Source organism: Narcine bancroftii, chromosome 14 (assembly GCF_036971445.1).
Source record: "Narcine bancroftii isolate sNarBan1 chromosome 14, sNarBan1.hap1, whole genome shotgun sequence".
In the NCBI taxonomy this organism is placed as follows: domain Eukaryota; kingdom Metazoa; phylum Chordata; class Chondrichthyes; order Torpediniformes; family Narcinidae; genus Narcine; species Narcine bancroftii.
The window spans coordinates 34,322,984-34,339,257 of NC_091482.1; the positions used below are offsets into that span (position 1 = coordinate 34,322,984).

A 16,274-nucleotide genomic window follows, 5' to 3' on the forward strand; every position below is an offset into this window, starting at 1 on the left:
TTGCTACAGCTAGGGCTATCTTAACAAATCTTTTTTGTGCATCCTCCAAGTCAATTCCAAATTCTTTATTTTTTATGTTACTTAGGAGAAAGATCTCTGGATTCTTTGGTATATTGTTTTCTGTTATTTTATTTAATATCTGATTGAGATCATCCCAAAATTTTTCTACTCTCTCACATGTCCAGATTGCATGAATTGTTGTTCCCCTTTCTTTTTTACATCGAAAACATCTATCAGATACTGTTGGGTCCCATTTATTTAACTTTTGCGGTGTAATGTATAGTCTGTGTAACCAATTATATTGTATCATACGCAGCCTCGTATTTATTGTATTTCTCATCGTTCCAGAGCATAACTTCTCCCATGTTTCCTTTTTTATCTTTATATTTAAATCTTGTTCCCATTTTTGTTTAGTTTTACCATTTGTTTCCTCATTTTCCTTTTCTTGCAGTTTAATATACATATTTTTTATAAATCTTTTGATTAACATTGTATCTGTAATCACATATTCAAGGTTACTTTGACTGCAAGTTTCCAACATTGAACCTCTTTCTGGGGGTTTTACTGTTCCTGGACTTTGGCTTGAAGTGAAGGTTGAGCTTGCAGCGAACCAGCCGGTGGTCAGTGTGGCATTCTGCGCTGGGCATGACCCTGGTGTGGACATTGCCTTTCAGGGTCCTTCAATGGTTTATTAGGCCAATAAAAGTCTTATACTGAACATAGCTTCAAAGTAGAAGCTCATATAAATCAATATTTATCAATTAAACATTAACAGTCTTGTGAAAGTGATGCAGTCTTTGAGTATACACATCTATGTGTATGCACATGAAATAATCAAAGATTGAAAGGAATCCCTGATCTTATTTCATTCCTCCCTCTCAATCTCCTGTTGCCTACTTCCCCATCCCCAACAGCTACCCTTGTTGAAATCAGCTAATATTACCATTTACACATTAGATTGTGCCATCAAATCTGATATCAAGCTGCACAATGTGAACTACTAGTTATTCCCATCTTTCAACAGGAGACTTTTGATCTGGGCTCTTTAGCTTTACTTAGTATCTATATTTTTTTTAAATAAAATGTTAAACAATTACCTGCGAAAGCTGGAAACACATTGTCTGGACCTTTCAGTTGTATTGGCAATGCTGGAATGCTGGCAAGTAAGCGGGGTGGGTGTGGGGAGGGAAAAAACACAACAAATTATTGGAATTGAACAAGATGAACAATAATTTCTCCCAGTAGCTACCACTTATACTTTCAGAATACCACAAGATAAATGCTCCAAGCAGTAATAGACAAAGTAAAATTCTATAAACCAAGATCAAAAACCTGCTCATTTGTTTTTGTCAAGGTATAAATTATTAGGAAAGCTTCCCTGTATTATTTGATCTTTTCCATTTTATGGAATTGATTAACTCTTAAATGGCAGTGTTTGGAAGGTTGGTGATGTGGGGGGGGGGGGGGGGGCGGGTAGGGGTGGGGGAGAAGAGATTGAGGAAAGAGGATGGAGGGCTTTGAGTAATGGTACACGGCACTGAAGCTAAACAGGATTGGATATTAGACTACACTGGGTAGTCCAGCAAAATATATCACTGCAGTTTATAAATTTGGAATGACTTCTATTTAAAGGGATTTTTAAAATGTCCCATGTGCTGCAAAAATAAAGAGATTTTCTTCTTATTATTATTCACACATTAATCTGCAAGAAATAAAAACCAAAACTGTACAGTACTTTTAACATATACATGCACTAAGTAAAAAACAGATTCATTAAATTTAAATTCCACGGCAGTCAAAGTGAGATTTGAACACCAGGCCTACCTGTCTAACCAGTGGCTACAGAAAAAGAACAACAGTATTTCTCTAACATGTGCAGAGGTTAAACTGAGGATCATTATTCATGTTAGTTGATGACTTAGTAAAACTAGGTAATAAAGACCATAACTAAAGTTATTCCATAAAGAAAGGAATGCTATCCAGGAAGACTTGTACATGTGCACTGTACCAAATTGATAACTAATGGAACGATTTAAACCCAACACCCACCCAAGCAATCTCATTAAATGTTCTGAATACAGAAAGATTACAACAGAGTATAGAGGTACAATAATTTCAAACAACGCTGAACAGATTTTGTCCATCTTCTCCCCATTCCAATAATTTGAATCCAAAAGGCAGAATTGTAGGAATTCTTAAGGGTTCATTAATCAATTCACAAAAGGTGGGCTTTTCACTATACTCGGAACAGGGACAGATACCACAACCCATTATTCCTTTCTTAACCCGCAAATAGAGAGGTTATGGCGATATTAAATGAATTGATTGCTTGTAATGCTTTCTCAATAAGCTCAGGGTTATAAACATTCATATAAACCACCTTACAATAAAAAAAAGTCAGGCAGTGTCTTTGGTTCATTGATTATTCAGGAATCTGATGGCAGTGGGGAAGAAGCTGTCTTGTGCCACCAATTGCTCGCCCTCAAACACCTGTAACTTTTTCCCGATGGTGGCAGAGTGATGAGGGAATGGCCTGGGTGATAAGGGAGGGGGGGGAGCGTCTTTGAGGATAGAGGCTGCTTTTTTAAGACACCGCCTCATGTAGATATCTTTGATGGAGTGAAATCTGGTGCCTATGATATCGCAGGCCAAGTTAACAACCCTCTGGAGTTTATTCTTGTCCTGAGAGTTGGTGCCTCCATACCAGGCAGACAGAATGCTCTCCATGGTACACCTGTAGAAGTTTACGAGAGTCTTCAGTGACTTACCAGATCTCTTCAGACACCACACAAAGTATAGCTGCTGGTGATCCTTCTTCATGATTGCATCAACATGGAGGCTCCAGGACATATCCTCGATGCTAATATCCAGGAATTTGAAGTTCTTGACCCTCTCCACTACTGAGCCCTCGGTGAGGACTGTGTATTATCCTCCTGACTTCCTCCTGAAGTCCACAATGATCTCCTTGGTTTTGTTAACATTGAGCACAAGGTTGCTGTCATTACACCATTCAACGAGTTGAAATATCTCCCTCCTGTACGCTTCCTCATTGCCGTTTGTGATTCTGCCGACAACCGTGGTACCATCAGCAAATTTGTAGATAGCAGTGGAATTGTGCTTGGCCGCCCAGTCATGTGTATATTCAGAATTTTGAATATACTTTCATGATGGTAGTTCTTTTTCTTAAGATCATGTTGACATTTATAGGAACAGTACAAGAGGACATGGGAATGGGAGAAAGAGATGTGAATCTTGGATCCTTGTCTGCAGAACGAACAGACACAATCCATTGAAAGATATGTTCTACAGAGCAACCACCCAATGTGCATTTGTTCTGTTCAATGGAGAGACAACCTGAACGGTATACTATATTGAGTACAATACAGCTTAATTTATTCTACAGGGAACAGGAGAAGGCCACAAGCTAGCTCCTCCATTTAATAAGATCATGACTGACCAGCATTTCTGTTTCCACACAGTCATTTTCCAAAGACTCTAAGTCCTGGAAGAAAATGTACTTTGCCTTACCTCTTCTAGATTAGGTAACACCCCCTTTTTAAACATAGTGGCCTCTACATTCTACTTCTCCAACAAGAGAAAATATCTTCTCCACATTCATCCTGTCCAGACTCCTCAAGATCATGCAAGTTTTATTTGTTTGAACTCCAAATCTCCAGTGGATATACACCCAGCCTAAGAATCCTTTCTTCCCAAGGAAGGCTGACCATTTCAGGCACTAGTCTAATAAATCTCCTCTAAACTGCTTCTGTCATATATACATCCTTGATGAAGGATTCTCTCATCTGCAAATAAGCCTATTAACAGGTTTTGGCAGGTTTATTTGACATCATTTCTGAAACAGCCCCCATCTCATTCATATAGTCATGCAAAAGGATTTGGCTTGGCTTGTAATATTAGAATTAGACTGGATGGGGATAATCAGCAGTGGAGGTAGGAAACATTGGTGGGTGTTGATTATAAGCCTTTGAATTGCAGTGATGTAGAGTGCAGAATAAATGAGGAAATTAGATGTGCATGGAGCAACAGTAATACAATAATCATAGGGGACTTTAATGAGCACTTGGAAAATGCAGGGCAAATGTCTGCAACATTGCACAAGATTCCTTGATTGGGATGTTAAGGAACCAATTAGAGAATACATTTGAGATTCAGCATTGAATAACAAAAGTTGACTAGTAATCATTGGAAAGAGTCCCCTGGAAAGAATGACTATAATGGAATTTTACATTATGTTCAAAAGTAAAATAGTTCAGTCTGAAACCAGATTTTAATTAAGGGTGGCTATGTAGGTATGTGGGATGTGATGGCAGGGATAGATTGGGTAACAACACTAACAGATTTGTCAGTGGATATGAAATGATTAGAATGTGAAGAAAAGCAACCATAATTTGAAACAAATACAGTAGATTCGATGATCTGAAATTGGATTCTCCAAAATTCTCATTTATCTAAAATTTTTTTGGAACCTCTAAAAAAATTTCAGATAAATGAGAATATCCAAAATTATCAGAAATCCTCACCCATCACAAACTGATCTCACAGGTTGAAAAAAAATCCACCCAACATGAAATTAGACCATTGTCCTCGTTTCAGTTAACTCCCTCCCCTCTCTCTTTCCATTTCTTCTTTACCTTCCCCTTTTTATTTTTCTCTCCAACTCTCCCTCCCAAACTGCGTACCATTGTCTTCCAGCCACAAATGATTGGAAGAATCCCTTGTCCTGGTGTATCGCCAAGGAGAGCAGCCTCCCGCCAGGAGCAGGACTTCAGACTCAGTGGTGTTCCCTTCCCTCTCTCCTCGGCACTCTGGAGTTCCCAGAGTCTGAACCCTCCCCTTGGCCTACTACCACACACCGGATTCCCCAGTGTGTGTGTGTGCGGTAGGCCTAAGGGAAGGTTTGGAGTCAGAACTTGGGCGTCGGGAGCTCCAGTTATCGGGGAGACAGGAGTCCGCCATCTCACCAGTGAGTGTTCCACTAGCTCAGGAAGCCTCCCCGGGGATCAGCGGCAGTGGCGGGGATGTATCTCGGATTGGCATCAATGGTTGGGATGTCTCAGTGATCAATGGTGGCATTGCGGTCAACATCTTTTGGAAAAAATTAAACTTTATTTTAATGCTTAAAAAGCCTTCCCTTGTTCTTGTTCAAACATTGATACAAGTGATTTGCTGTTGCTACTGGGCTGTTCTGAAAAAAATGACATAGGCCCAACTATTTTGGATAATCGGGAGTTGTACAGTATACAAAGACACAACAGGAAAATTGATTCATCAATGGACTGCAGGAGAAATGTAGTATTAATCTAAAATAGACTTGTAAGCCTGCGAGAAAAATCAGCAAGTCTGAAGATTGGGTGCACTCTCGACCAGCCATTCTCCACCATTTTTTTTTCAGCTGTGCCCTTTCCTCTCCTGGGACTCTGAAAGTTTATGAGATGCCTTCCCTGTGAAGCAGTCGAGTTTTGGTTTCTTCTGTACTTTGCTCTTACCGACTACATAATTATGTTACTTGAGGTGTTTAAAGGCATTTTCTTGAATATACTGTGGCCCCCTGCTCCAGATAATAAAGGATGAAAAAAATTGATAAAAGGAAGAAAGTAAGAGTAAATTCGAGGGGCATAAAAGTAGGTATTAAGACTTTCCGTGGGCACTTAAAAAAGAAAAAGCAAAGGGTAAATGTGAAACTCTTGCAGATGGGGAAATTTTAGAATGAGGAAATCAGGAAATAGAAGTGAAATTAAATAAATACTTTGAGTCTACTACCTTCACAAAGGTATCAAACAATTCCATAAATAATGCATAAAGCAATTGGGGAAGCTAAAAAAAAATAGTATTTGTAAACAAGTACTGTTAGAAATGTTTATGAGCCTGAAAAATGATAGTTCCAAGGACCTGATGATCGACATTGTAGAATTTTGAAACAAATAGCTGAAGCACTAGTGGATTCTTAAATCAGCATTTTCCAAAATTCTACAGATTCTGAAATGGTTTCTTCAGATTGAAGGGCAGTGAATCAGATCTTAGTTTTTCAGGTTAGTAGGCTATAACTCTGATTTAATTTTGAAAACTTCCTTGTTTTGTTTTTAACCCCATGATTCACTAGGATAGTTTTTGGGTTGGAGAGTTAGGAATATAAAATCCTGAGGAAAAGAGGGTTGAGTAATGTTTGACAGCTTAGGGCCTGTACTTACTGGAGTTTAGAAAAAAAGGAGTGGGGGGGAAGTTCTCTTGCCCAATTAACATTCTAAACATAGGTTAAAAAAATACTGCCTTTTCCCACTGTCAGTAATCTTCACAAGTAATCTTTAACTTGCAGCTGCAAGCCCAGATGAACAAACTCACTGAACTTAACAAAAAGGAAACAAACTACAGGACACGTTTGAGAGCATCTTCTTGCCTTTTGTGCTGTTGGTCAATGGCAGATCTTGTATGAATGATCAGGCAAAATGGAAATGTGACAGAAACAAAAATGGCTGATACATTCGGGCATGAGAAAGGAACAAACACCAGAAATGGGAACAGATGAGTTTCACCATTTGGTAAGATCCTAGTGGAATGAAATGGCTAGTGCATTAAGCAACACAAAATATCATGGAGCTTTAATGACTCCAAGACTAACTTAGCAAGGGACAAGAATCCTATCTCTCAACCATTATTCTTTGCTAAGATTCAGTCTACAGAAATTTCCTTCAAGCACCCCAGTAAATATGGCCTCAAACTGACAGCTCTTCGCTTCCACCTTGTATCTTCTAGCAGCTTGGTCTCTGCTCACATGTTACAGGGGAGCGTGCTTAATTAATGCACTTTAAAAAAAATACTTTTTATTTTTCACACTATGAACCATATTAATCAAAATACACACAAAGATTTCCCTCTTGAATATACACAGTGTCATTTACTCCTCTTTTCCCCCCTCCCTTCCCACCCTCCTCTAAACCCATTAAACGTTCAACATATACAAAACAATAAACCCATTAAACAATGTCATCACACAATGAGAATAAACAAGAACATTGTGTCATCTACTGTTACACTGGGTCAGTTCATTTAGTCTTCTTCTCATTCTATCATTTTAGGGGGTGGAGGTCGGCGGTAGGCTTTGAGAGCAACTGATGTATGCGAAGGCAGGTCAAAATTCCTTCAATGCCTGCTACATCATTCACAGTCACAATCTTCAGCTTCAAATCTATTCATTTGCCAAACTCCAGTAACCTTCAATTCACTTGCAGTTCAAAAGTAATCAAAGTCTTGAATATACTTAAATTCACATCTCTCCAATAAAGAGAATAATAACAATTCACAGACAAGGTCAAGAGAAGAAACTCCTTTTCATCTCAGTTTCAAGTGGTCAAAACCCTTATTCCCGGACTAATACTCCTAGCTCTAAATTCCAAAACGAAAAATAACCCTTCATTTCATCAACCTACAAAGTTCCAATGAGATCATATCCTATTCCTTAAAAATTCGAAGTACATAGGTCAGTCAATCTCCAAAAGGCAATCCCATCGTCTCAGCAATAATGAGTCATTGTTCGAGATACATATGCACCAAAATTCTATATGCAACAGTTCAACAGGTATTTCACATAAAATTCTAAAATAGGATGGATACATGAACACAAAGAAACAAGTGTAAAAACAGGAAATGATGGAAATACTCAGCAAGCCAGGCATCATTAATAGGGAGAAAAAATAGCGTTAACACTTTAAGCTAATGACTTTTTCTCAGAACTGATCAAAGTTTCAGTTCTAATGGAAGATTATTGATGAAAATGTTTACTGTTTCTCTCGACAAATGCTGTCCAAGCTGCTGAGCATTTCCAGTGAATTGCTCTTATTTCATATTTCCATAATCTGTAGCTTTATTTTGCTTTTAAATTCCTCTTGTGAACCTGTAACATTCCAAGTCTAACCTTTCTTAAATACAAAGACCAAAATGACATGCAGTTTTGGCAGCAGTTTGGTCCGATAAAGTCTTATAATAGAATCACCAGCTGGCTCACTTCTAAATAGGAACAATGGATCAGTTTTGATCACACTTCTTCAATTTAATCACAAAGCAACCACATATCATGAGTCAGGAGCAAGAAACCTAGACAACACGTAGCATCATTCTTGCCAAGAGCCTTGACTGTAACAAACTCATTTAAAAAGTAAAACTATACTCTTCTGGGTTTGCCCTGACGCATAGCAGCACAGATCCCAGATCCAGGGTTTGACTAGGCCAGAACAAGTCCTATACAAAAGCTCTGGCAGGTCCAGCATTACATTGTTAAATTGATATTGTTTCACATAAACTGTACTAACTGTGCTATCTGATTTGATTTGATTTTTTCGGTGACTTCTGCCATTGGCAGTGAATGGATTTTCCATCTGCCGTTTAACCACAGACCCAGTCTAATAAATTAGTCTCCAGCTGTAACCACCTGTACAAGATGATCAGCAGGTAAAAGCCTGAGGGAAATTAAAGATATCAGAGATGCCAATAAGTAGCAATAATGCCGTTGTATCAATTAGTATAAAAATATCACTACTAAAGTAATTGTGTTAAAGGAAAAATGTTATTGCTCGTCTCCAAAAAGCTCCATGTAATCTTTAATTCAAATATCCTCTGAGTAGAAAGCTCTGCAAAAGGTAGTTGATATAGCAAATCACAGACAAAGTTCTCCCATCCACAGAGAATATCTACATGGAACACTGACGTGGGAGAGCAGCAGCAATTATCAAGGATCCACACTGTTCTCACTGCTGCCATCAGGAAAGAGTTACAGGTGCCAGAAGACTCATACCAGCAGGTGTTCAGGAACAGTTACCATTAGACTTCTAATCAACAGACTTATTGAAAGCCTTGTACTTTCGACATACAGGAATTCATTACTGAATATTTATTTTTTTGTATACATCTCTCTTTTGTTTATGTATCTTTTTATCTTGATTACAATTTAGTTACTGACAAGTAGAAATTCTGTCTGGGCCGCAGGAAAAAGAATCTCAGGGTTGTATGTAGTCGGACAATAAATTTGAGCTTTGACTTTTTTTCTTGGATGCTGATAAAATATTTTCTACAGGACCATTGGAGTCTCTCCAAAAGATTCACCGTCAAGGTGAAAAGAGCACACTGCATTCACCCGACACCCCCTTGTGCAGCAGCCTGTACTGGCTCCAGATCTGATTTGACTGTAAAACAGCCATCCCTTTCTCTCCATTATATTCTTTACATTTCTCTAGTCAAGGCCTCTCGCAAGGCCAATTTTCTACCATTAGCAGTTCGGCTTTTAGCTGCCGAGAGCCTTAGCTCCAAATTCTCTAAATTTCTTTTCTTTCCTCTGATGTACTGCTAACTCATTTTAAAATATATATATATATAGATCTACTACACTGAAACAGCTTTAGACTTGGCCATTACAAGAATGCAAGTTGTTACATGCACGTTTAAGCCAGATGAGGCACAAAGGCAGGACTTTTACAATATTAATGCAATACATTCCCAGGGAAACTATCAGGCTTCTACAGGGCATAACCAAACTTTTTCTTACCAAATTTACAAATGGAAAACAATACTTGAGCAGACACAAGATGGAGTAAAAAAAAACTCATATGCATTGGCCTCATTGAGTGTATTCAGTACCAATGAAGTACTTATAATTTATCCTTCCCGTGAAACTGAGAGTAAGCTACACAGGAACAATATTCACTGTAGACTATTAAATTGCAAGTAAATGTACTGAATTTAATACTATACCTTGAACCATCGGCAACATGCGAATTAGATACGGTAGATAACCCTGTTGGAGCTAATGCTGAGCGTGGCCAATTTGGATTTCCTATGGGCATTGAACCCAGGGATGCTGGCCTCTTATTGTAAGGGAAGTATCCATGGGTGGGAGACATCATGAGAGATGACCTGCTAGACGTCTGTTGAGAAGGTCCTGCCAAGCTGTATGCAGCATGTCGACTACGGTTTAAAATAGGCCCCGAGCCTGTGTAAGCCAGACATTGATGACAAGAACAGTTTTGTCCTCGATGCAAAAGTCCAGAAATAGGTAGAGGATAGGGAGCATCAGAATATCTTTGAATTCGTCTCCGGAATCCAGTAATTTTATTTATCTGACATAGGCTGGTCAAATCGACCACATAATTGTAACCAAAGTTTCCTAAATCGGCTACCTGCTGTCTTCCAATAAAGCAATCTTCCAGGAAAATGGAAATGGTCGTTTCATAGGCTATCCATCCACCTTCATCGTTTTCCCACTGCCACGACAATCCTTGCCCCGGTGCAGATGACTGAGCATGTAGTTGCCTTCTGACTCTTCGCATTCTTCCTGTGAAAGTAAAATAAAATTCAGGATAACACACAGTGTGGAACATGAGATAACATAATCAACACCTTTCATTGGGGCACTTTGCTCAGTAACCTCATGCTAATACTTTTTTCTTGTGTGAACAGTTTCCCTGCAGGTTCTTGTAACTGAGGTACACAATTAAGATCTTACAATATTCCAGAAATGCATTGCTCATCAGTTAGTTTGTTCCAAGAAATACCAATCTGCAAAACCCCCCAACTTTAATTTAGCCTTCTGGTGATGAGTAAATTTCTGCCAAAAATAAAACATGGTTCTCTTCAAGATGAAAAATGGGCCGGTTTTCTTAGGCGAGTAACCTGACTATTGGCTCTTCTGGAATAGTGGATTCCAGAAATAGCAGAATCACTTGCTTATCCTCTTACATGATGAGGAATCATGGAAGTGATCGTATAAAAACACAAACGTGCTGGAGGAGCTCAGCAGGTCTCGCAGCGTCCATAGATATATAACTAACTTTTCGGGCATGAGCTCTTCTTCAAGGTATGAGTAAAAGGCAGGCAGGCAGGCACCCGAATTGAAAGGGCAGGAGAAAGAGAACAGACAAAAAGTGTTAATTGGATATGGACAGGAGATCAGGAGAAAGGACAGATGAGAATTGATTGGAGGATGAGGTGGGGGATGGGTTTGGCTCAGAATGCAGACCTGGGGTAAAGGAGAATGAGGGATGAGGGAGAGGTAGAGGAATGAGACAAAGGGAGAATTGAGGTGGGGGAGGCTAATGGAAACCAGAGGATAATGTTAATGCCATCCAGTTGGAGGGAGCCCAGATGGAATATGAGGTATCATTCCTTCAATTTGTAGGTGGTCTCAGTCTGGAAGTGTTTGACACCATGGACAGACATGTCGGAAAGGGAATGGATAGCCACTGGGGGGGGGGGGGGGGCGGGGGGAAGAACCTCTGCTCTGTCTACTGCAGTAGCAGCTATTTATTTTTTTTCTCAATGAAGCAATCTCTTTGTCTGCGTCTAGTCTCTATGATGTAGAGGAGACCTCAATGGAAGCAATGGATTTAGTAGACAACCCCTGCAAATTCACAAGTGAAGCATTGCTTCAGAGGGAAGGACTGTTTGAGGCCTCGAATGGTAGTGAGCGAGGAGGTGTAGTCACAAGGGCAGCACCTCCTATGATCACAGGGGTAGATACCAAGGGGGTGATGTGGGAAAAGGGAGGAGTGGTTGATGGAGTTATGTGCCAGGTGGTGGGATAACTTAGTAGATGGCAGAAATCGCAGAGGATGATATGTTGGATGCCAAGACTAGTGGGCTGGTAGGTGAAGTCAAGGGGATCCTGTCCTTGTGGTGCATGGGGGCTGGGGGAGCCAGGGCAGATGTGCGGGTAATGGAAGAAATGTGGGTGAAGGATGTGTTGATGGTGGTAGAGGGGAAGCCATGTTTTTTTGAAGAAGAATATCTCAAATGATCTGGCATAGAAGATCTAGTCATAGGAGAAAATGCAATGGAGTCAAAGGAATTGTGAAAAAGGAATCCTTACATGAGACAGTGTGAAGAGGTGCAGTCAAGGTAGCAGCACCAAAGTACCATTTTTTTTAATATAAACACATACATTATATGCTTTTTTACAAACAGGGTAACCCATCGCACGTTAAGTGCACTATACCAGAACTTTTTTTGCATGTGGAATATAAAATTGAAGTTATCTGAGCAGCAACCAGTTCTATATTAAAATTTATTTTTAATCCCTTGAATGGAATTATTGAAAAATTGCAGGTCAAAAACCATACAACATCTGAAATAACAAGTAAAATAATGATGTCGTTTATTCGTCTTCTTTCATATCATCTATAAACCCTTCGTATCGAGTCGGATGCTTGTTCACTGTCTTCATTAAAATATGTTGGGATAGCCTGCAACCTGTCCCAATACACACACATAGTGTGTGAGCTTTATGAGAACTTTTATTTTTACATAATTTCAGATTTTCCACGTATTATTGCGTGTGTGCGCTCTAGGAGTAAAAATACAGTCGTCATTGACATAGCGGAAGAGTTGACGAGCTTTACCAGTGTAGGCTTGTAGCACATATGGCTCCACGTAACCAACAAAAAAAGTAGGCATAGCTGGTGCCAATGTGGGTACCCAGAGCTACCCCTTTCTCCTCTGTACTGGGCTCCTCTTCTTCCAGTTTCTCCTTCCCTCTTCTTTCACAATGGTCCAAGTATTCACACCTTTGTCCCACTCAACTCAAATTGGATTTGGGTGAGGATAGCCTCTTAAAACCAAATTAAGATTTTAGCAATCAGCGTTCAATTTGTACATAATTATATTTATCAATCATGACACAAAGTTATTTACAAATAACTTAATTTTGAAGAATGGCAACTATTTTGCAAACACAGAAATGACCGTTCTTAAATAATCAGCCAACATAACAACAACCTGAGTTAGCTGACCACAGGACACTTACTCAAATACCAGAAGTATTTAATGCCCATTTTGGTTTTGTGTCTCATTAGTAGAACACCTCTAATGAGCACCCACCTTGGTTCGACTGTGAAGTGTGCCAGCTTCAATTTAATGTCTGGCCCCTGGTACACAGCTTCTATCAATTTACATTTAAGTGTTAACAGTGACACTTTTTGAGGATGCTAGATTGGATTCACATGAGACATTGTAATTTCATGACCAAATTACAAGAAGCACCACAATGAATTTAACTTAATTCAGCAAATGGATGGTTGGCCAGCTGTACAACATTAGCGCATTTGTATGATAGTTCACACAACAACGTAGAAATCATTTTAGATTTGGATACAAGGCATGGAAATAATGGGAGTAATTATTTTGTCCATGCTCTATTTGGCCAAACACAATGCTGACATGTAGCTGTTGGCAACCATTTCTATGTTGCCTCATAACACTACTTCAGGCCAGATATTTGAAATGAAATATTTGAATCCTTAAAGGGGCTATGTCTGTCACACAGAATTTATCATCATTTTCCTCACACCATCTGCTGTTTGTGGAATTCTTAGTATTTCAGATTTCCACCATATTGTTTGAATTATAGAAACACGATGCTCCAGGAAACACACGTGTAAAAGGTACATTTTAAAGAGAAAAAAATATCGAGGGGTTCAGTGAACAAAATAAAGATTGCATGCTTGGTATGAGGGGCTACTGGATGCATCATAAATAAATACATTTATTTGCTCATATTATACAAGGGAGGGAACGAATGGGAACCAAATAAGCCAATCATCCAAGGTAATTTTACTAATAAAGTAATGGATGCTGAGTCAGATTGAGGCAAAGGGTAAGAGACCTGATTACAATAATTGAGAACTATTTAAAGATGGGGAAGCAGAAAGATACGGAAGCAAATTCCAATGCGAACCAAAGCTGCTGTTATCATACCAATGAGAAAACAGAAGGGAAGATGAGGAATGCTTCTGTAATGGCAAAGATCTCAGGTGGAAGCCATGATGGATCACTTCAAACTTGTGTCTTCACAACTGCGAATGCTTCAGCACTTTGCCGCTGGGCCCAACCCTCACTGAGACCAAGGATGTTGTTGGAGCAGCCACTCCCCATTTCTTGCTTAAAAGTCCACTACCATTCTTGGTAGGAGTGACCAAACTACCAAGTTTTAGACTCATCTTTTTTGTTTTAGGAGGCATTAGCTGTGAATTTTGCAGTTTGGAATGTTATGAGCCCAGAGGACCCCAAAACCCAGCAGCAATAGATATTCACCAAGACAAATGGTTACTTCAACAAAAGTTGCTTTTAATTCTCTTTAAACATGAAAACAGGATGAAACTTAACTTATTACTATTAACTTCACCCACTTCTAATTCTAAGAGCACGTGTCTATAATGTGTGTATAAGTTCAGAAAAGTTCTTTGATTCACAGTCCAACCTCATGTCCCACTCCTCTAAGTTCACTGGTTGCAGGCAATTCTTACACTGTGCACAGAGTTTAACATTTATGAATTTCACCAGGTTTTGGTGCTTGGTGGTTACTGCTCAGGAAGGTTCTTGTCAATTTTCAGAGAGATTTGTTGTTTGCTGGACACAAACTGATTCCTCCGATCAGCCACGTCAGTGTCTTGCTGAAGAAACTTGTCCCATCAGGGTTTTCCAGATGATAACCTCTTTCTTTCAGGTCACCTTTTTGTTTCCTTATTTCAAGTGAATCATTAGGCCGCCAGTCCTCTACTCTTATATGGACCACAATGGCTTTGACCAGGCTGAACTAAGAATTTGCAACCTTTCAAAATGGGGTTTTTCCACAAGCTTGCCAACTTGTCATGTTCCAGTCCCAGCTGCTGCAGCTGAACTAAATTCTCTCTCTCACAGAGAAACAGCCTGGTTAACTCTCTCTGCTTGCAAAACCACATGACTCTCTTAGAATAGCAAACTGCACTCAGACAACCTGCGGCTCCAGACCTAATCCCCAGAGTTCTTTCATCCGTTGCTTTTCAAAACAACAATTTCCATTAGTGAAGTCTCTTGGGCACTCTTCAAAGTTTTTGCAAAGGCTCTCAGAGCTGGGCCTGTCTGGCTTGAGCAGAGCTCTAGTATTTTAAATGAGATCTGTTTTGAAGTGTTTGTACATGACCTACACTAAAAATCTTCCACAATTTATCTCCTCTAAAACATATTTATAAACAATGCATAATACAACATAATCTGTCACAGCAAGCTAATGTTGACATTTTATTTTCAGTTTTATTTGGTCCATCTGAACATGCCTTCTGCACACCATGAGCCAGGATTGATCTGCTGCTTGTTGCAATGGCAAGGTCTGGATATGTTAGGCTACCAGGTTACACATTGTGATGGTGTACATTACTGTGGCTGCAGAGGGGCTGATATTTTAATTGAGCTGCAAATTTATTGAGAGTCTATCCAACTTAGTATGCCTCACAACACAATGGCTGGAATCCTCTGTGATAACATGACGGTATTCCCTCAAGCTTTATGCAAATACCTGCCTTGTGTAGAATTTGTAAGGATGATGTCAAGTAGGCTTTTCCCTCATTGAGAGTCATCAGTGGCCTATTTGAGACCCAATCAGGACCTCTTTGGTTACAATCTCAAGAATAAGGGTAGACATTTAGTCCTGAACCAGAAATTTCTTCATTTCAGAGAGCGGGATTCTTTGCTACTCTCTATTTGGAAAGTTGTGGATGCTACCATTCATTAAAAACTTAGATCACTACAAATCAAACGAGAGGGCAGGAAAATGTTGTAGATTTGCCATAAACGTGTTGAATGGCGTAGCAGATTCAAGTCAGAATCAGAATTTAATGCCATGAAATTTGGTGTTTTGTGGCAGCATCATAGAGCAAACATTCATATTATGACCATCTTACAACATTTCTATAAAAAAAATAAAAATAGTCATTGATTATTCAGGAATCTGATGGAGGCCGGGAAAAAGCTGTCCTTGGGCCGTTGAGTGCTCGTCTTTAGGCTCCTGTACCTTTTCCCCCCAATGGTAGCAGAGTGAAGAGGACATAGTCTGGATGGTGGAGGTCTTTTTTTTAAAATTTTTTATTTTTCACACCATAAATCACGTTAGCCATGATATACACTTTTTCTTTTTCACACATATACAGTGTCTTTTTCTCCCCCCCCCTCCCTCCTCCCAAGCCACCCCCCCACCCCCCTCTCATCTATTTTAGGTATACAATCTAGGTTGCATTAAGCCAGTCAGACAATGTTGTCATTCAACAAAAATACACCAGAAATTCTACTGAGTCCATTCTTTTCTTTTCTTCTCCTTCCATCAACTTAGGTAATGTTTGTTCCCGGTAGGTTTTCGCTATTGTATTTAATGTAAGGCTCCCATACTTGTTCGAATTTTTCAATATTATTTCTTAAACTATATGTTATTTTTTCTAATGGAATACATTTATTCATTTCTATAT

General features: G+C 39.3%; 1 protein-coding gene across 3 annotated transcripts in view; it reads right to left on the reverse strand.

The window, feature by feature from the left end:
- dtx2 (deltex 2, E3 ubiquitin ligase) overlaps nucleotides 1–16,274 on the reverse strand; it is an 87,427-nt gene that overhangs the window by 40,613 nt on the left and 30,540 nt on the right. For all 3 annotated transcript variants that reach the window (XM_069910916.1, XM_069910914.1, XM_069910915.1), the window contains exons 2-3: nucleotides 9,760–10,339; nucleotides 1,098–1,156 (exon numbers count right to left, since the gene is read on the reverse strand). In XM_069910916.1, coding sequence (XP_069767017.1) covers nucleotides 1,098–1,156; nucleotides 9,760–10,334 — 634 coding nt within the window. In that variant the 5' untranslated portion in view covers nucleotides 10,335–10,339. The remainder of the gene's footprint in view (nucleotides 1–1,097; nucleotides 1,157–9,759; nucleotides 10,340–16,274) is intronic.